Source organism: Triturus cristatus, chromosome 8 (genome assembly GCF_964204655.1).
Source record: "Triturus cristatus chromosome 8, aTriCri1.1, whole genome shotgun sequence".
NCBI lineage: Eukaryota > Metazoa > Chordata > Amphibia > Caudata > Salamandridae > Triturus > Triturus cristatus.
This window is the reverse complement of record NC_140591.1, coordinates 352900337-352921729: the sequence shown is the minus strand read 5'-3', so window position 1 is coordinate 352921729 and position 21393 is coordinate 352900337. Positions and strand designations below refer to the sequence as shown.

At 44.6% G+C, this 21393-nt stretch overlaps 1 protein-coding gene across 6 annotated transcripts in view; it reads right to left on the bottom strand.

Moving 5' to 3' along the window:
- Positions 1–21393, bottom strand: part of FRY (FRY microtubule binding protein) — a 657235-nt gene that overhangs the window by 458249 nt on the left and 177593 nt on the right. The window contains exon 1 of one of the 6 annotated variants that reach the window (XM_085621671.1): positions 20521–20837. The exons of the other annotated variants lie outside the window; for them this stretch is intronic. Within the exon in view, the coding sequence (XP_085477797.1) occupies positions 20521–20581 (61 nt within the window). The 5' untranslated portion in view covers positions 20582–20837. Of the gene's footprint in view, positions 1–20520; positions 20838–21393 lie in introns of those variants that run through there. 6 annotated transcript variants of the gene reach the window in all.

The following is a 21393-nucleotide window of genomic DNA, read 5'->3' as shown; positions in this document are numbered from 1 at the left end:
TATATTTGCATAGATCACCCCCCCCCCCCTTTAAAGACCCCCTCGCCCCACTTTTGTCATCCTAGGTAAAGCTCTGCTCTACTCCCTCTCTAATTGATTCTCACTCCCTCCCTTTCACTCTCTTTTGAAGCATCCAGATCAGGGGAAGTGTCAGAGGCACCAGAGCAACCCTGGGCTTTCAAAAACCACCTGCACGCGCTTCAGCCCACCGGGAAAATGCCAAGTGGAATAAAAGGCCTGAATGCTATTAAGAATTAATAAAACGGTCCACGTGAAAGAACATTTTTAGCAAGGTAAAACGGACTCAGTGTTTCATGGCATATGGTGGTCACTGGTACATGACCGGTGGGTACAGCAAAAGTGCCCTTCGACTAATCCATTCGCAGTGGGGAAGGGGGGGCGGGAACAGATATACAGACTGTTCTCCAGCAGTGTTCCGAGGAAGTGAACCCCGGTGGGAATCGCAGCAGCCTGCAGCCTCGACGCTCTGCGCGGACATGTTCGTCTTCCACACCCACACTTCCATTCCCACAAAGCTTTTAATCCGCTCGAGACGACGGACGTTCCCAAAACCTTTCCGCATTACCATATGGTTTATTACGTGGAACGCACGCCAACTTCCGTTCCAGAGATAAACAAAACAAAAAAACACAGCCTCAGTCTCTCTAGCATTGACCGCCGACTATTAATGCTCGCGCCCACAACGCAGCAATGTAAATGGAAGCACTTACTCCCCGCAAAGGGGATGGTGAGATGGCAACCAATTGTAACTGGGTGGCGACTGAATAAAGTCACGCTGTCTAGCAACGCCAGCACGGTTGGGCGGTGGGTATACAAGCTATCTCTCATTAAAACGTGATTGAAAGTCAGGCAGCTTTCCGTGCAGCCCGGTTTCAAAATGGCCCTGTTCATGGCGGCCTCTCTTGGGACTGCTCATTCCACACTAAAGACATTATCGGCCTGAGACACAGCTGCGGGAAATCAGAACAGGCACGGAGTCAAACCACGCCACGGGGCACGTTAGGACCTATGCTGTCCTCAGAAAAGAATTATGTGCAATGACATTTTCAAGGCAATACTTTGTTCTACGATAACAGAAAAAACAAAAAACATTTTTTTGACCTTTCAAAAGGATGATTAAATTGCAAATTTAAATTAAATTATTGTCAAATAAAAAGGGAGTTAAAGAAAAGGCAGCTCATGTTTTTCTCGTTCTAGCACCTAGAATCATACCTTCTCCGGTTACAGAAAACACTGTATATACAGCTTATGCATGTACTAAGTATGCCACCTTTCCACTGCAATCATCTCCAAAAGCAATAGTTAACAGGCATGCAAGTATACATCCCAACGCTAGTGTAATACAAGGACCCTCCATCCTCCGATGCAAAATGTGGTCCCGCCATCTACCCCAGGCTCCTTTTTGGGGACCCCCGCTCAACTACTTTAAAAAAAAAAAAAAAAAACTTTATGGTGACATTCCCAGAAATAGCTACTGTTTTTAGTTTTGTGTGTGGAGATGAAATGTACTTTGGACCTGTATAGTTGTTTAAAATTGCCATCGGTTTTTATAGGGGCTTGGGTGTACTCCCCAATAACATTTGCAATATTCTATGAAGACCAATCAAATTTAGACAGAATCTGAATATAATTGAACCATGAAGATGAAGGCGTTCTCCCCACAGTTTTTGGGGAAGTTGCTTGATAAAGTTCATTTTAAGCACTTTGGGCTATGAATATAAATCAAAATACAACAGCATTCACACGTCGCCACTTTGACATTTCTGTGATCTCACCACTTCTCTTACATTGTCTGTCACTCACAAACATGCAGCCCCACACTACCACTCATGTTAACACACAAGCACACACTTCCCCAGTCACTGTCCTACTATTCTTTCCTCAAATGGAATAAGGGGAAAAAGAGGAGTTCAGTCGGAGGAGCAGACTGGCTTTGAGACTAGCACGCGCCGTTGTCTGGAATCCCTCTAGGTGGTTTGTTATTTCATGAGCTTGCCACCGTTTACGCCATGGCCGCCATCTCTGTCCATAAACGCATACAGCCATACACAACTTAGTAACAGTTCGAATTAGAAGATCCTTCGCTGTGGTGACATTTGTCTCTCTCTCTCTCAACAAAACTCAAAGCAAGAAAACGGGGAAAAAGGCAGCAAGACAAAGGGAGCTTCTTTTAACCTGTGCAAAAGCCAACACTATCTCTATCAGTACCTCCATCTTTGAGTGACTGTATGAGTCCATGGACTCTGGCTCAAGCAATAGGAAAGTCATACCTACAGAAGCTAAAATTGGATACTAAAGACGTGGCTAATTTGACAGCAATCTCCTAGTTATCTTTCTAGGTAAGGTCCATCCACAAGCCTCAACAGGCGAGATGCAATCAATCACACATGACTTCATGTGGTTTCAGTTCTGCCGAAAGTAGCAAATGACGTAGGAGAGAAACGGATGCTAGGCATAGACCAAGGGCAGGTGTCCTTTTTGCACGTACAGATGGTCTCTTCAGACTTTGAGCATCAAGTCATGAAGAATGGCCTTCGGAAGTGGAAGGGTGATGCAGCAATGGGCCTATAACAGAAATCCTTTCTTGAGCGACTGACACGACCAGGCTGAAGTAACTAAATTCCAGACAAACTTAAAGCATTAGGGTACCACAGGACTCTATAGTATAGTCTCCCATCCTTTTTACATTTCAGAAGGATCTACGTGCAGAACTACCACATTTGACATGCTCTGTACTTCCATAGGGACCTGAGTGATAACCTGCTCCAGTGTAGTTAGAGGAAAATGTGTTCCTGGGAATGCAATTGCGATAAACTTCCCTGAATAGTAGCGGCTGTATAAAGAGATACAGAACTGGATGCAAGTTGACTGGCTTGTGCTAGAGAGTGCTTGTGGTTGCTAAAGGTCGTCGACTTTTGAAGGTCAACAATACTCATTAATTTATTGGCAAAACATCACATTTCAACAAGATAAGCTGTACATATCAACAGAAGACCGTACATGGGATATTTTAACCGTCCTGGGTGGTAACAGAGCTGTGGTGTGGGCATGACGAGTGATTAACAATAGAGAACAGTGTATACATTTATCAAATAGGCATACATTCGATCCTATGGCTCTAGAACAATGTCCCAGATGTATCGCATATGCCTGTCCGTTATACATTATTGCAAGTCAATTCTTCCTGCCGCATCAATGAAGTCAGTGCACATCCAAACCCAAAATGGCCTACGATTAGCAAATGACAAAGTTCATTTGCCATCTGTGCAAGCAAACTATGGAACAAGCTACCAGTGGGTATGCGACTCTAACAGAATTACGTACATTTCAGGAAGGCCCTGAAGTCTCAGCTATTTAATATTCATTAGCAACTGTTCCTCTGTCACCAATCACTCACACTTTAGCGCCAAGGCGCCGTCTGGCATTCGAGCGCTCTACAAGCTTCTTTCATACTTATACAAAGCTGCATGTACACGTTTCTAACGCTCTGGAAATTATTTTATGCCTGTGGACATGCACAACAACCCCCCCCCCCCCATGCTACATTGCACCTTTTCTCTCTGTGCTCCCCTGTGATCTAAGGTGGAGTTGAAGAAGGTAGGTACTTGTGTGTAACCCGTGCACTGCATGGTAATTAGGTACCCTCTGTGTAGCTACTACAAGGCTCTTCATTTCTATTTGACATCAAAGTACACCTTCAAAGACATCAGATCATATTCCAGAGAAATTCTACCTTCTCATGGAGGCACAAATTAGGCGACAGCTATGGGAAAATGAGACAAGACATGTCGCAAGTAACTGTAGTCAAAACAAGACCTGCTGCAATGCCAACATTACACTCAACAGCTTTTCTACTCCATGCCAAACACATCAGTCTGCAGACACTGCTGTAGTTAATTTACATAATCATGTTATAATTAGAATTTTTTATCTCACTAAAATTATGCAGACTGGGCAGTGATTAACCACATAAGCAGAACAGCCGATTGCCTTTGGACTTCCTTCAAATTTTGCAGTGAATGTGAAAAGGACACACTCCTGACGCGTTTCTAATCCCACCAATCACATGCTGCTTATAAGCCTCGGGTCCTTCACTCGATATTGCTGTACTTCTGTGTCAGAGTATGGTGATAATCAGCCTTTTAATGGACTAGCTCATACAAGACAGTGATGAATCCTCTCCATCACATTGAGGTATTACCTATTTACCTTTACCTTCTAACTTTGGGGTGCACGAGTTCCATGGTCACTTTGGGTAATAATTTAAACACTCCACAGGTGGTACACGGGATGCATATGACTACGTGGGGCAATGTCCAGAGGCTTGTCTGGGATTGAGAACTATTAAGCACAACTTTCCACACTTTCCGTGCTTCCATGAACTAAAAAATTAAACATGTCCACCAGCCCAACAAAAAGAGTTCATTGGAAGCACAATCCGATAAACAGGGAGTACCTTTCTGGTTACCTCCTAGTGGCAACAAAGTGTCTGTTCACAATAATACCAATAATTAATCCCAGCCCTCAACTATATCCCACATTATCTTGCAACAATTTTGTACCAACAGTATGGCATTCATCTGTGGCACATTCACATGCATCTCAGACCAACCGCTCTCAAGAATACAGAAGTACAGGGAATCCTAAAAAGTCTAATCTTAGCATCCTCGCACTTCTTTCAAATGAGTTATGCTGGAGCAGATGTTTACAGCCATAATATTTAATGTATCCTAGCCCCAATGTCCTGCATAACTCCGGAAGCACTGCTACTTCAAAGTAATCCCTTTACTTCTCAAGCACCATCCAGTTTATAAAGGGATACATTACCCCCTCATCGAAACTGCCACCAACCCAGATGACCGGAATCACAACGAGATCGACCCTCTGCTGAGGGAACTGTTCGCCGACCCGTCAGACCTCAAGAACTTGAGACCCATCTCCCTCCTCCCCTTCCCAGCTCAAGGCATCAAGAAGGCCATCAACACCCAACTCTCGGAGTTCATCGAAGAAAACCACATCCTGGACACCTCAAAACTGGGTTTCCGAAGCAACCACAGCATCAAGACTATACTCCTTGCTGCTGCCGACGACATCCGCTCTCTTCTCGACCGGGGTGAAACCGCAGCCCTCATCCTACTGGACCTCTCGGCCACCTTCGACACCATCTCCCACTGCACCCAAATCACGAGACTCCACAACACCGGCATCCGTGACAAGGCACTGGACTGGATCCACTCCTTACTGTTTGGCCGAACACAGTGAGTCAGACTACCGCCTGTTTCTCTCAGAATCCACAGAGATCAGCTGCAGAGCCCCACCCTCTTCAACATCTACATGGCTCCACATGCAGCCATCGTCAGAAACCAAGGACTCAAGATAGTTTCCCACGCCGACGATACCCATCTTATCTCCCTCACCAACTAACCCACAACCGCCAGAATCAACTTTCACGTCAGAATGAAGGCAGTCGCTACCTGGATGCAAGACAGCTGCCTCAAGCTCAACTCATACAAAGCCGAAGCACTCATCCTGAGACCCATCCCCTCAGCCTGGGATGACTCCTGGTGGCCCGGTGCACTAGGAACCCCTCCCACCCCTACGAACCACGCACGCAACCTTGGCATTCTACTGGATCCCTCACTCTCAATGAACCATCAAATCAACACAGTATCCTCATCCTGTTTCCACATGCTCCGCCTGCTGCGAAAGACTTTCTGGTGGTTCCCCACAGAATCCAAAAAGGCGGTCACCTACGTGCTCATCACTAGTAGACTGGACTACGGCAACACACTCTATGCCGGCGTCACCCAGAAACAGCTCAGAAAACTACACAATGTCCAAATTGCCGCAGCCAGACTAGTCCTTGACATCCCCTGGAACAGCCATATGACACAACACCTCTGACAACTCCACTGGTTCCCTATCAAGAACAGAATCACCTTCAAGCTCCTCACACATGCCTACAAAGCTTACCATGACGCAGGACCAGAATATCTGAACCACCGCCTTGCCTTCCACACACCTCGGCTCCGCCCAACTCGCACTGGCCTCAAGACCAGAACCAGAGGAAGATCCTCGCCACTGATGAAGCAGGATTTTGTAAAAAGAAACCTGCTTGAATTACCACCCCCATAATACTTACTAACACTGTGCAGTGGAAACTAATCACATGAACCACACGGGAAACCGTTTGCACATGCTTGCACTAATGTGAACGAATGCATGAAAGAACTAGGCCGGATTTTACATTGCGTTTCAGAAGAAACAAAATTAATGCATGTCTAGACCGCATTCCTCATCTTGCTTTAAAAATAATAAATAATGCCACCTTTGCTTTAAGCTTCTGCTAAGAAAATATTAACAGGGGATAGTGCAAACAGTGAAAAGTGCATTACCATGTGATTATTGAAAGTATATGTTTTATTCATCATAGTGAGCTGAATGGGCCTGCATTTTCCTAAAATTGACATGATAGATGAGGGGCTGGAGAGAGTGCATAAATGACCTGACAACTGTAGTGGCTCCTGGAGGGAGTGCTGCGGGGCAGGAGCAGGGTGGGTGGTAGTAAACTACGGCATATGGCCGAACAGAGGCAAGTAAACAAATAAAACAAATTTCATTGCGCGCGCTGCATTGCCAAATGTGATGCAGCGTGCGCAACAAAATTTGTTTTTATTTGTTTACTTACCTCCGTTCAGCCTTATTCCGTAGTTTACTACCCCCACCTTGCTCCTCCCCCGCCCCGCCCACCGCAGCACTCCCTTGCGGAGCCGCTACTGCCTGACAAATAGACAGAAATGCTGAGCGCTGCAGAAGAAGAGCAAAAGTCCAAGGTTGTTCAGCTCAGAAAACATTGTTTGCCTGCCAAAAGAGGAGACTGGCCGTGGGACCGAAGACTTTTTCCGCAGACGTAGCTGAGAAACTTATATGAAAATAATAAAAAAGTTACTACAAGTATTGAAATTAATTAACTGGTCAAGAATTATGTCATGTGAAAGTATATAGAACAATGAGCATGCAGAATTATGAATGTGATCATGGTGGTGAGATAAACCACCTCCCAAACCAACCAATAAGCAGGCAAATGTTGTGAATTGTTTTAACTAACGTGGGTTGGACATGTGGGTTTTAGGGTATAACTGGGGTGCCTTTGGGGGTGTGGTTTGAGCTTAGGTGGGATGGAGAGGACAGAGGGGTGATTTAGTCGCTGTCCGTCGGTTTGCAGAGAGGCCTAGCTGTTCCTCTCCCTGTCCCCTTCCTGATTCCTGAAATCTTTGTTCCCTGGCTCTATTTCAGGGGACCCCCACTACCTCCTTGGCCAGGGGGGTGGTATTTCACTGATTCCTTTGGGTTTGTATCATCTTTCTGACTCGTACTTTGCATAATTATTTGCAACTGTATTTTTGTCTCTGAAACTTAGGTCTCTTCATCGATCCACTCCTTCATATGCATATTGTTAATTTATGATGAGTATGACACTGTTTGCATTTTGCGGATTGTTTTTCTCTCCCTCTTGTGAGATACTTTATCTGCATTGTAACCTGTATGCGATGAGCATTAATTATTCACATCAATTTGAAATAAACTTTTTTAATCTTACAGAGAGTCTGTGATTATTTAGCTAGTTAGATAGTACTATTATTACCATCAACTACTGAACTAATTGGTCCATCGACCTAGAGGAAAGAGTCAATATATAGGTCTCGTTATGTATTTAGAAATGTTAAACATAAACCTGAGAAGGAAACAATTTTTCACGTCATTAAAACTTGACCCCCAGCGCAACAGGGATTTATGAGTTGGGTGAATGTGTATGGGCCATTTGTATGAAATATTAAGGAGTATTGATCCCTGATAAAGTGTAGCGCTGGATCACCACCAAGATCTGGAACACCCTGCCCCTCCACCTAAGGCAATCCGCGTCTATGACACAGTTCAGGAAGGAGCTCAAGACCTGGCTCTTCGACTGAACCGCCACACCCAGACGGATCAGCAGCCCTCCCCCTCCATGCCTTGAGACCCTCACGGTTAGGTAGATGTGCTCTACAAACCCCTGATTGATTGGTTGATCTACATCCTCCTCGTCCCATTCCATACTTGTGAGGCGTCTCCGCCTCCAATAGATTCTGGGGATCTGTGATCCCTACAGCTTTAAGCAGTCTTCTATTTCTAAAATAAAAGAATAAAGGCTCCTCCCCCGCCCATCCTCCTGTATTTTTCTCTGTCTTCACAGACATGAGGTAAACTGTGCTTTGCTGTATTATTTATACTTTTAAATTACATTGACTACAATGTTTTTTTAGGATGTGTTTAATTACCTGGACTCTTTGTCACAGGGTGCAAGGAGTGGGTGTGCGCTGTTTTACTGGTCTGCTCCCAGTCTATGTGCTGGGCTGGGACGTGGAACTTGTTTAGAACGCTGTTAGGCAGGCCGTTGATAAGCCGCGCAAGCCGGAATCAGAGGCAGAGGCCAGCGGCGCGATAAGCTTGCGCGGCTTCGGAAGGCAGCACTCTCTTGTTGAGCAGTGAGAACATGCTGCTCAGCAACAGTATAAAGCAGGAAGAATGCAGCTGTAGGGTGTTCAAAACCTGCTAGCCAATATGGATCACAGAAAGGTTTCCAATAAGGAGCATCATGTGGAGCAGCCAGCAGCAGGGGAGGATGAGGAAGTGTTCCAAATTTCTCGGTCAGAGCTGCAAATTCTGATTAAAGATGATGTGGATTCTGCTTTAACACAGTCCTCGTCTACAAGACAGAACATAGACTCTACAGAGAAGGATGCAGAGTCCTTTGACACAATCGATCACGCCACCCTAATTGACCGTGTCTCCTTTTTAGGCATTAACCACAACGCCAAAGCCCTCCTAACCTCTTTCCTCGCCAACCGCACCCAATCAGTAAAACTAGGCGACTTCTCTTCCCCGGTATTTGCTCTTCCCTGTGGTGTGCCCCAGGGATCCCCCCTGAGTCCGACCTTATTTAACATCTATGTGTCGGACTTGGCCAGGGTCATTAAAGCACACGGGATGAGGCTAACTTCATATGCCGACGACACCCAACTGGTGCTGGCAGTACACAACGATGGAGGAGAAGTTGCGGCCAGATTCCAGGAGGGAATGCTAGCCATCAGCTCCTGGATGGCAAGCACCTGCCTAAAACTTCACTCCGATAAAACGGAAGTAATGATCTTTGGCAGGCTTGCCCCTGGGTTGTCTCCCACTTGGTGGCCAAATGATCTGGGATCCCCACCAGAACCTGTCACTAAGGTCAGGAACTTGGGTGTACTGTTCGACAACAAGCTCTCGTTCATTCCCCACGCAAATGCGGATCTGTCTCTTTCTCCTTCTACAGCCGAAAAATGATAAGGGAACTTCTACCATTCTTCCCCTCCAGCGCTGGCAAGACCCCGATGTCCACACTGATCATGTCAAAAGTAGACTACTGCAACGGACTCCTCCTAAATGCCCAGGAGAAAGTCCTGAACAAGCTGCAGTTAGTTCAGAACTCAGCGGCCAGAATTCTGTCCGGCACCCCCAAGTTCAAATCTATCTCACCTGTCATACGTCAACTCTACTGGTTGCCTATCAGAAGCCGAACTAAATTTAAAGCACTTTGCATTGCGTATAAAGCGATCAACAACACAGGACCAGAGTTTCTAAAAAAAGCACTATGGCCATACGTCCCGAACAGACCTCTGCGCTCCTCCATAGCGCACCTACTTACTGTCCCCCGCACAAATAAAACCTCCTGGGGAGACAGATGTTTCACAGTTGCCACAGCCAGGCTTTGGAATACCCTCCCCCTCCACATTAAAACCAGTCCCACCCTCATGACATTTAGGAAGCTAGTAAAAACCTGGCTCTTCAATCAGTAAGTCACCACACTCAGCTGCTTTCCTCCTGATTTACTCCACAGCGCTGAGAAACCACAGGGTATTTGCGCGCTATACAAGTCGCATAAATAAATAAATACATTCAGGGTTCACAGTTAAGAGATAAGCAAGAGGAGGGGTTTTATTCGCAGTATAGCGAAATGGACTATAATGATCTGCCGCTGCATGTGGTGATAGTCATTCCTGTGCAAGGAATGGAAGGATCCAGACAAGCAACTGATTCCTTGTTTTTGGAATACGCATTACGTTTTGCAGGATTTTGATGAACGGTTTCTTTTCTCAAACATCAAAGGTGGCACTTTGTTAGCCTCAATGGCATTCACATCTAGTCTGGCATCTGAAGACTCAACATTATCCGATGTGGTAGATAAAAAAAAGTTAAGGCATCTCTCAAGAGATCCTACGCTGCAGCCAGGTTTTCTATAGGAGTCAGTACGTATGCGGCCTATGCCTCACCAGATTTACTCATAGACTTTCAGACCTTGTATGATGGCCTGCAGAATGACGAGGACTATACTCAGATTCTTGCTAGTATAGAGTTGCCATCTCAGTTTCTAGCAAACATTACTTTTATTTATAGTTTATGGGTACCTTCATCGTCAGGAGGGGCTTCAGTAACTGGCCGAAGAATGTTATGGAGGAAGTCCTGGAAGTTGGACTGTAGTCAACGGTCTCTCGTTAGGAAACTTCTTTTCACCGGTCAGAAACTGTTCAGACCAGAGCTGGATCAGCTGGTGCAGAAGGCAGATGAAGAGAGAAAGATTGTGAAGCATTTTCAGTTTCTCTGGGCCGGAAGCCTTTTAATCACAAAGAAACCAAGTCAACCTTTTCCTTGACAAACGTCCCAATCGTGGCCGGGCCCGTGGTCAAGGAGGTGCATTTGCTAGTAAAAGCCGACCAAACTTTCAGTTGGGTATAAGCAGCCCACCAAATGACTATCAAAGAATGGGGGCACGCTTGCATCTGTATTCCCATTAATGGAAGACAGTGATTTCGGACAATTGGGTAATGCAGGTCATCAAGCATGGGTATTGGATTCCTCTTTAAGGTCCTTCTCCCCAGGGGCGATTAATTTTTACCCCATTACAAAGCAACATACTAAAATTAGGCTATGCTTCAAGGGGGTCAGGCTCTGTTGGACAAAGGGACAATAGTTCCAGTGCCTTCTTCTCAGGTGCAGTAAGGATTTTATCTCCTATTGTTTTTGGTTTCCAAACACAATGGTCGTCTTCGTCCGGTGCTAGATCTCAAGACTCGGAACAAAGACCTGGTAGTGGAACATTTCAAGAGGATTTCAGTCCAGTCAGTTCTGCCATTGGTAACTCAAAACAACTATCTGGTCACGTTAGACCTACAAAATGCCTACTTCCATGTCCCTCTCCATCCGAAGAGCCAAAGATATCTTTGATTTGCTGTTGGAAGTTAGCACTTTCAGTTCTAGGTCCTGTCTTTTGGTCTAGCCTTTTCTCCAAGAGTCTTTACGAAGGTACTGGCCCAAGTCGGGGCCCTTTTTAACTTATAACACATTTCTATATTTCCATACCTTGAAGATTGGCTCTTATCTGCTCATTCTTTTTTAAAGGCTCAGGAAGATATTCAATTGGTGATCAAGACACTTCAAGGTTTTGGGTTTCTCATCAACTTTCCAAAGTCACAGCTGAATCCGACCCAGTTTAAGTTGTTCATTGGAGTCCAGTTCAACACAGTGCGGGGATTGGCTATTCTATCGGCCCAAAATGTAACAGCTATTGAGGAGACTGTGGCTCATCTTCTGTGTCATCCCACCATGTCAGCGACAGCATGGATGAGATTTGAGGGTCTGACAACTGCTTCTACGGCAGTTGTTCCTTGGGCAAGATTGCATCTAAAGCCACTAATGAATAATGTCCTTCATTATTGGCGACCGAGCTCTCGCAGCTACAATCATCAGATCCCAGTTACTACTCCAATCAATAAAAGTAGAGGCAAACTTGCCATTCAATTTCCTCCCGCCCATGCATCCCACAACAGAGGCCAGTATGTGGGGCTGGAGAGCAGTGTTTAGAGATCAGGAACGGATAGCTGGGGAAGCGAGACAGTCCTCGAACTGGGGGGAGTTATCAGTTGTTTGGTAGGCACTTTAAGCATTTGCACTGCAGCTGAGAGGGTACAGAGTGGTGATTTGCACAGACAACCATGTCTCTCAATGTTATCTGAACAGGTAAGAGGAGACCAAGAGCGCAAGTCTGAATCTCACTGCATCTCGCATTTTTGCCAGGGCAGAGACCCCCCTTTTTGTCCTCACAGCTGTGTATAACCAGGGATCGCTAAATGTGCATGCAGACGATCTTAGAAAGAACATGCCTTAATCAGTGATGTATTTCATCTCAAGCAGTGAGTTCAATCAAGTGTGTGCACTTTCGGGACTCCTTGGCAGGATCTATTTGTGTCGCTACACAATGTGATTCTTCCTTTTTTCTGCTCGGAGACTCCAGCTCCCCAAGTTTGGGCAGTCATTGTGCTCTCAGTCCCTTGGCCCAAGGAATTCTCTGTGCATTCCCTCCAACTCCCCTCCTCCTGAGGGTACTGCAGAAGATCTGGGAGGAGAGGACATCTGCCATTCTCAGTGCTCTTTTTTGGCCTCGGAGACCATGGTTCCCACTTCTCTGGACTGTTTCCGAAGGGAACTATCTTTATCTGTCAATACATCTATCACCACTCCAATTTCCCACTCTTCCAGAGGTCCACCTCTGTCATCTCCAGTTGGTGGCCTGGAATGTGAGAGGATCGGGCTCATATTTCTTGGTTGTTCTCAGGTTGTGACTTTAAACTGCACCACTTTTGGAAAGTACCCCAGTGCTTTTTATAGGAATTCAAAGGATTAGGATCCTTTGTCCCTGGATAGTTTTGCTATTTTGGATTTTCTACGTGATGGCTTCTTAAAGGTTACTTGCTCCATTCACTGTCTGCACTCACTGGGCTGCCATAAGAGCTTTTCATGCTCAAAAAGATTTTTCTAAGATCTCTCCTTTGGTATCCAGGCTTCTGAAGAGATTCAGGTTTAAGAGGCGAGTTTTGACAAATCCTGTTCCCGCTTGGGATTTATTGGTGGTACTGCGGGGTCTTCAATTGGCCTCATTTGAACCTTTGGACATCTGTCAATTGTCCTGGTTGTCTGCTAAGACAGCTTTTCTTCAGACCATTACTTCTGCCGAACATTTAAGGGAGTTGAGGGTACTCCTGTCATCTTTTCCTTTCTTACGTTTTTTCCTCTGACAAAGTGATCCTCAATGCTGAAACCTACCTTTATTCTAAAAGTTTTGTCTCTTTTCCACTTAAATCAAGAAGTGATCATACCAGTTTTTCCCTCTGAAGTTGAGGTAATACCCTCTACACTTGATGTGAATTGTGCATTGTCTGTATTTGACTAGAACTCAAGATTTCCGAAATCCAAGAGTTTGTTTCCTTTGGTTCAGTTAATCAGGATTCCAAGGTTTCTTTCACAACTATAGGAAGACGGGTTTGACAGACAATCATTCAGGAATATAATTGAGCTGGAGAATGTCCTCCATCCTACATCTAGGAGCATTCCACTAGGATGGTAGCAGCATAATGGGCTGAAGCAGGAGGTTCTTCCATTCAAGAGATCTGTCGTGCTGCTACTTGGTCGTCCCAACAAACTTTTGTCTGACATTATCGTCTAGATGTCTCTGGTGCTGAGGGTTCTTTTGGAACTATTGTTTTAAGAACAGCAATGAAGTAATTGTTGTTTTAATAAAGATATTGACATTCTAATCTGAGTCGGTGTTATTCTTGCTTGGTATATCCACACAAGTAAGAAATAGGGCGAGGAGGCTGTAGATGAGGTGGGGAATAGTCCTACTTCTTCAGTGCTTAAATTTGTAAAATATTAAGTGCCGGGGCTCTGACCAGGAGGCTACTGCAGCTTGCACCACCCATCGCCCCGGTCATCGCTGCCAAACAACTACTAACCATCTCTATCGCATGTAAATGCGACAGTTCAGATTATTCCAGGTCTCCAAAGCTAAAGGAATGGCTGGGGAGGCAGGTATTAGTATTTCTTTAATGTATATTGTTTTCCTAAACAACTGTTATACTGCTCATCTCTAAATTACATGAGCAGCACCACCTTGTGGCAGACTCCCCTAAGTGTGGTGTTGACAATTAGATGCCGGTGCTGAGCACCGTAAACCAATTAAGTGCCGGTGCTCAGCACCGGAAAGCTCCGGCTCAAATTAATCACTGTACTACTTACTGGAAATCTTAATTATCCGGATTCAGAATCCTCCTCGTCCCAAGCCACTTCTTTCCCTCCTGCTCGCTCATGCACCTCCAAATTGTTTCTCTGACTTGATACATTACAGGAGGATGAGCAGTTGGGGGGCGGGGGCGAGGCGAGCCTTTATTCTTCTATGTTAGAAATAGACAGCTGTAAGGATCACAGATCTCTAACTTGGAAAACCTCTTTGGAGGTGGAGTCGCCTCACCAGTAAGGACTGGGATGAGGAGGATTCCGAATCTGGGTAATTAAGATTACCAGTAAGTAATAGGACCATTCCTACTGCACACAAGCAAGTCGTGGTCATTGCCTTCTAAAAAACCCGTCTTGGCATTGTTCACTGCTACATCTAAAACGAGCCAGAATGTGCATATTTCCGTCTTTCATGACAGGGCATTCCATTTAGACAACAGACCAAAAGGCATTCTCTATTTATGTAATGCACTTTAGTTTCATGGAGGAGAAACCAAGCATCCTGAAGTTTCCAATGTCAAATGCACTTCCAATCTCCCCCTACCTCTAATGCAAGAATATTCAAACAGCCAGCATCACTGATCTCACTTTTTGAAGCAATCCACCACCTTCAGGGACATCAAGGAGGTTTTTAGACCACATTGGCAGGCACAGAAACAAACGTAAGGTTTAATGGCTATAGGATTTTTTTTTTGCAGAGTTTTATATAGCGCGAACTTGACCTGAATCCAATCAGGTATCAGAGCGCTTTACATAGCACCAGTTACGTTACATGAGGACACACATTCATTCTTTGTTAGGCACGGGGAGATTAAGTGATTTGCCCAGAATCACAGGATGTTCGGCGTCATTACCGAGACTCGAACCCAGTTCCGAGGTCGATCGCCCTAGCCGTTAGGCCAACTCCTCTCCTTGACCTGAACATTATAGCTTCAACCAGTTCTTGACTTCTAAAAGAACGAGTGTTGAAGCCAAGGGCTCTGCTCAGAAGCCCACGGCCAGCGCTATTAAATGTTGGCAAGCCAAATACCAAAGCTGGTAGTCTTCAACCCACCTCATGCCTCGTTAATCCACTACCAGACGCTGCTGCCGCCTCATCTCACTCCTGGTTTCTCCATTTATGACGGTTTTCCATCTTTCTCTTCCTCCAGGGTTCTGCTTGGTTTATTGTCCCTCTCTTGCTCTGTGTAAATGTCCGATTCAGAATAATAAGGGCAGTCCCCAAAAATGAGTGCCTGGTGCCCCATCAGAGACCATCTTCTCAAATTAAGCACTAGCTTCAACCATGTCTCATGTCCAAAAGAGCTTAGCACATGTAGCAACTCTCAACCAGTATGTGAACACTTTTGTATGTTATTACCAACATTATCACAAAGTGATGTTAGTAACACATTACCATCCTCAAAAATGGCTTGATAAACTCGCACTCAGCAGGCAACCATATGTTAAAGTACCCCTTAAAGTACCATGACTTTAAGAATGATGAAAACGGTTGTATACTCAGCCTGGCGGAAAACTAGCTCCCCATAACTCTGTGATCATATTTATTTAACTACTTCCTTAGGTACAATAATCATGCACAGCAAACAGTGACCAGGACAGGCAAAAGAGTAGTACTAAACCACACAAACTGTGCAAAAGTTGTAGGCACTACAAAAATAATTCCAAAACATGACAACAAGACGCTCATGTACCCTGTTTAATACCAACCCTTGTTTATCAAGAGTTGACTACAAAAATACAATTCCTACAGCTGATTCTCTGCTTTGCATTTCCCTATAAAACCTCATCTCAAAGAATATTCCTTGTGGGAGACTCTAGCCTACTATTCAAAGCACAAGACAACAATCAAACCTCAGAAGTACTAGACAAACTGGTATCTTTGAACTTAGCTCAGCTAACAAAAGACCCTAACCTATCATGCTGGTTCCACACTAGTCTGGATGCTCACCAATGGTATTTAACCAGCCAATTTAGAAATCCTGCCTTAATCATAGACCGATCACTTATTAATAAGAGTCGACAAAACCAGCCTTTCCAACCGCATATGCGGCCATGTGGTTAATGTTATGCGTGGTATCTTCCGACAATCCAGTCTTTTAGGCACTTTCCATAGTATTGGGTTTCTGCTCATAAGTGTCAACAGTGAAACAATAGATTGCAGAATACAACATGTTCTTGGTTACACCTTATTTGGGAGTACTTAGCAGTGCGAACACCACAGGACCGCCGACCCCATTTCGGGCCCATGAAGAAAGTCACAATAAGATGCAGGTTGAAATTAAAAATGGGCAGTCTTGGTGCAACCTTCCTGCACTCAATCTTCTGCAGCACCATTAGGAGCATTGTACTGATGACGGCAAGCAATACACACCAAAGTAACGCTGCACATAATAATCATACTTGAATATAGGCTGAAGTGTCTAGCTACAACTGAAAGTAGTAATCAAATAATGAGAACTACAAAAAAATGTTCCATGTAAATATATATTGTAAAAATTGTATGTGCCTTAATAATAGTAGTAAAAAAAAAAAAATGTTTAAGTGTTCGTAATGCTTCTATTGTGCTTTCAGTATAAACTATTAACACGCTTAAAGCATCTTTTAAAAAAAATATATATAGATTTTTTGTGTGCAGGTTAATGATGTTCAATTAATTAAGAGGAAAAATTGCACACAAAACATACATATTTCAAACAGGGTCCTCCAATATATTTGAAGACCTCAAAGTGGCTGTGGTGTACATTTTGTTGATTTTCCGCGGGCTTACGTAAGGTCAATGTAAAACGTCTTCTTAAAGCAAGGGAATTAAGAAACTTTATGCATATGTTTTTCTAGTCACCGCTGTCCAGCCTCAGGTGATTGTTCCACTTGTCCTTCAGTCCCCCCATGTTCACCTGGATCATGTTTTGCAGGACCTTATAGAATCAGGAAACCATCCACCTACCCTCACCCATCTTAAACCACAGGTGCCTTCTTAATACGTTTGGTTCCATTATCTCATTATACCGGCCCCATAAGAAATGCCCGAACAGTGCACCATGTTTGAGGAATTACCCTGGAAGTAGCCCGTGCTGTTCTTGCCTAAAGCACACTCAAAGAGGAAAACAACTTCTGAGAGTGTTTTAACTTCATAGAAAGTATAGTATTTACACAAATTCAGAGCAACAAGGCAAAGCAGATTACAGTGGAAGCACTAAATGTGGTCAAAGTTGAATGCAAATAATACCAGCATTTGGCAAAGTCAATAAATCTGGCGTTGGTTACCAGCCTTCTGGCAATTCTGGTTTTGTTTGGTCATGGTTTTGCAAAACTTTATTGTTTAGGAATATGCCAGGCCCTCGACATTCTAAAACTTTTTTTTGTCTCTAAAACCCACATATTACCACAGTACTTTCTGGCACTGAAGGGAACTACCATGCGTGCGTGTGTGTTCCTTGGGAAACAGCACCATGCCGTAACTCAGAGAAGTCAACCAATGGCTGAAGTGGGCTGATACACTGTCCCTTAATGCATGCTGGAGTGGGTGGAAGAACCATTTCAATAACACCAACCACAGACTAATGGATGACGTCTGGCTGAAACCCCTAAAGGTTAGAATGCCATACACACAATAGTAGTAAAACCAGGAGGTCTTAGCTAACACAGACCTAGAAAAGTCAATCATTCTGACATTGGCTGTAAGAAGAAAGAAGGAGAGAAAGAAAAAGAAGGAGAGAAAGAAAAAGAAGGAGAGAAAGAAAAAGAAAAAGAAGGAGAGAAAGAAAGAAGGAAAGAAAGAAGGAAGGAGAGAAAGAAGGAAGGAAAGAAGGAAGGAAGGAAGGAAGGAAGGAAGGAAGGAAGGAAGGAAGGAAGGAAGGAAGGAAGGAAAGAAACAAAAGAAAGAAGGCAACACATAAAAAGAAACAAGGAAATAAAGAATGGCACGAAAGAATAAGCAAGAAAGCAGAAAAAAACAAGAAGAATAGAAAGAAGGAAAAAACAAGGCATGAAAAAAGTAAGAGGGAAGGAAGGAAAGAAAGGACAAGAAAAGAAGGAAAAAAGAAAAGAAAGACAGAGGAAAGAAAATAGGAAGTAGTAGCAGTCAGAAAAACAAAACACTCCAAAAAGAATTTACCACAGTATTGGCAGGAGATGGTATCTGATAAAGGTGGAATATGCATTAGATGCGACCTACCATCACAGCAGGCTCTAAACACAAGGGCAACACTAAAGTAATTATAAAGTCTAAACAAAAACACTGGCACTGATGGGAACTAGCTTGTGTGTGGATATACTCCATGTGAAAGAGCAAAATGCAGTCACTCAAAGTGAAGTTAACCAGAGGCTTAAATAGCCTGACCCATGCTATATGCTGTAGTGGGTGGAAGCAAAATGTGAATGACAACAACAGACCAATGGATGAAGAGAGGTGGCTGAAAGTCACTATATGTAAGTATATTATACATATTTCAGTAACATCAAAAGGTCTTGGCTTACATCAGACCTAAAAACACAGAATGGCACTCAAGGCAAATAAAAATTCAAAAAACACCTGTTCAGAAGACCATTAATCCCCATAAAAGAAAGATAAAGAGAGCTCTGGTTTAGAGTGTGTTTTTTGGATAGATGATTAGGAGCTTCGATTATAAGTAGCCCTGGGCAAAATGTTATTTACGCTGTGTACTTAGCTGAAATTTTGGTAATTTTTTGTAGCAAAAGTTACACAAAATTACAGAAATTACACCACTAGGCCACAAATATTAATTTCGAGGAAAAAGTCTAACACAAGATGTTCAGTTTGGGTTGTTTTGTAATGTGAGCAGCATTTCTCAGGTCGATTTTTTAGCCAAGCGTATTGTTGAGATGAATTTTGAGAACAAAACTACAAATCCGAATGGGAGTGTTGGTGTTTTGAACGTGAGCAGCAGTTCCTTTAATGAGTGAAATCAACAAACATTTAAGGTAGATTTTTTACTCAATTGGACCATTCAAGTAATTTAGCAAGCACAACTACAAATCCGAAAGCGAGCAGCAGTATTTTGAATGTAAGCGACTGGAAACCAACTCGAAATTACATTTTCAAGATTACATTTTACCCGAAAACACTGTTTGGGTAATATTTTGAGTGCTAGATGCATTTTGACCAATTACACATAATTTCATGTAATTTTCTATCAATTTGGCATTATTATGCAACAGCAAATTATGAGAGTTTCGCACACCCCTTAACTATAAGATGACCTAGGACAAGAAAGAACCAGCCTTTAGGTCTGTGCACACATTACAGGTTTGAAGAAACTAAGAGCCTGCCTAGCGAGGAGTTGCAATGCAAGGCCCCCACCCCTTTTATTCAATAAGGGGGGATCCTCTCCTATTAATCTCTCGCATGTACGCAGGTGCCAGGCCCAGTCTGCAGCAGCCATCTGATGCCCCACTATGCTCCAGTCATGGCCGCCTAATGGCTCTCATCCTCCTTGATGGACCACAGTAACTTCAAAGCACAACAATCCTATGACATGCTGCACCCTTGATCCTTCACCTCAAGAGGAGAGGCGACTGGGCATCCTTGCCTGACACAGGGGTGCCAAAACTATTTGAGTCCATGTGAGACTGGCTCAGCCTTCCATCTTACCGAAGTCAGTGAACTGAGTGGCAATAATTTGAGTATTTAGAGCACCTATTTCTTGCAGTGGTTAGAAAGAGCAGAGAACACAACCTCACATATACAACCAGAAAATAAACTATGAACACAGCTCATAGAGACAAATTCACACCATTTGATCATTACGGTTTTCTTTTTGCTTTATTTCCAGAGAGTATGTGCAATATAAGAATCCATTTGGTTCTTACGTGGCGCGTTCTGCCTATATATGTTACTTGGCACATTTTTATAGCCTTTGTTATCCCAATTAGTAAAGAAAGGGCCAGAGATCTACCTTCTGACATCTTCTAGCATCCTCTAAGTTCCAGCAGTTTCGACGCTGCTGCCTCTCGTGCCATAACAAAGGGGCTGAAAGGACACAGCAAGAGCATCCTCCAATGAAAGCGCTCCTTGTCTCCAAGAGATGCCACTTACAATGCAGCGGTGCTATGTCAACAATAGCACTTTATCACTAGCTCGGGCACTCTGCACAATGCTGAATGTTTGTACTCACATTTAAAGAGCTGGGGGGGGGGGGGGCAAAACGCCAGTGTGCTGCTTAAACCACAGTGGACGCTTTCAGGACTACCTTCATCTACACAGCAATGTCTCAAGTACTCCCCGCACTCTTTTCACAATGTATCCTGCACAAGTGGCGCTAAAGTGACTTCAGTCCACGCAGTCGGTGCACTCACACACTGCACGCGCGCGCGCGCCAGGCGTTTACCTACCAAGCCCCTTAATGAAGCTGATGACGCGCGACCTCCCCCAACAAGCCGCTGCAATCTCCATGAGTTTGGGAGAAGGGTCTCGAAAATGCAGGGTTTTAGAGCTCCATTCGGAAGAAGTCAAGTGGCCGGGGAGGGAGCCCGGTGCCCGGAAGCCACGGGTGGCCGCGGCAGAGGCTCGCAAGAAGTCATGCTCGCAGGGAAAGCGGCAGCAGGCCTGGCCGGCCCCGGACCGCTTCCCATAGCCACGCTACGGAGCAGACCATTTTTAGCCCGAGCACACGAAGACGGCCAGCAGCCAGCGAGCACTGCTCGGCTATATTTACCCTCAAGTGCATGCTATGCTGACAGATGACAGAAGCCACTCCGAGGATAGGGCACTGCCCACAAACTACACACACATACCACAACGCCTGACCACGACAAGGCACCCTCGGTTTGTGGGCAGCCCCCGAAGGCGGAGCGGAAATTCACACAGGGGGCTGGGAAGGGGTCAGGCCCTCCATGTGGAACTACCTGGGATTCTGGGAGACGTCTTGCTCACAAGCGGAAACTATTTGTATATGGAAAAAGAATAAACAGAGCGAGGACGTGTTCGGTGACAAGAGCCTGCGAGAAACCATCTGCCCTGGAGGGGAGAGGCACAAAGCACACCTGCCCCAGAGGCTGTGGTTATTTAGTTTAGGCAGTTCAGTGAATTAATGGGGCCGCATAGTGAATAATGTCACGAAATATATCAAAATCCCAGCTGACATCATCAAACAAAGCAACATTCTAGAACAGAGGCATTAACCTGCTGTCTGGGGAGGGGTGAGGGTGGAGGGGGGGGGGGGGGAGGAGGGGGGGGGGGTGTGGTCTACAGAAGTCAAAAGGTTA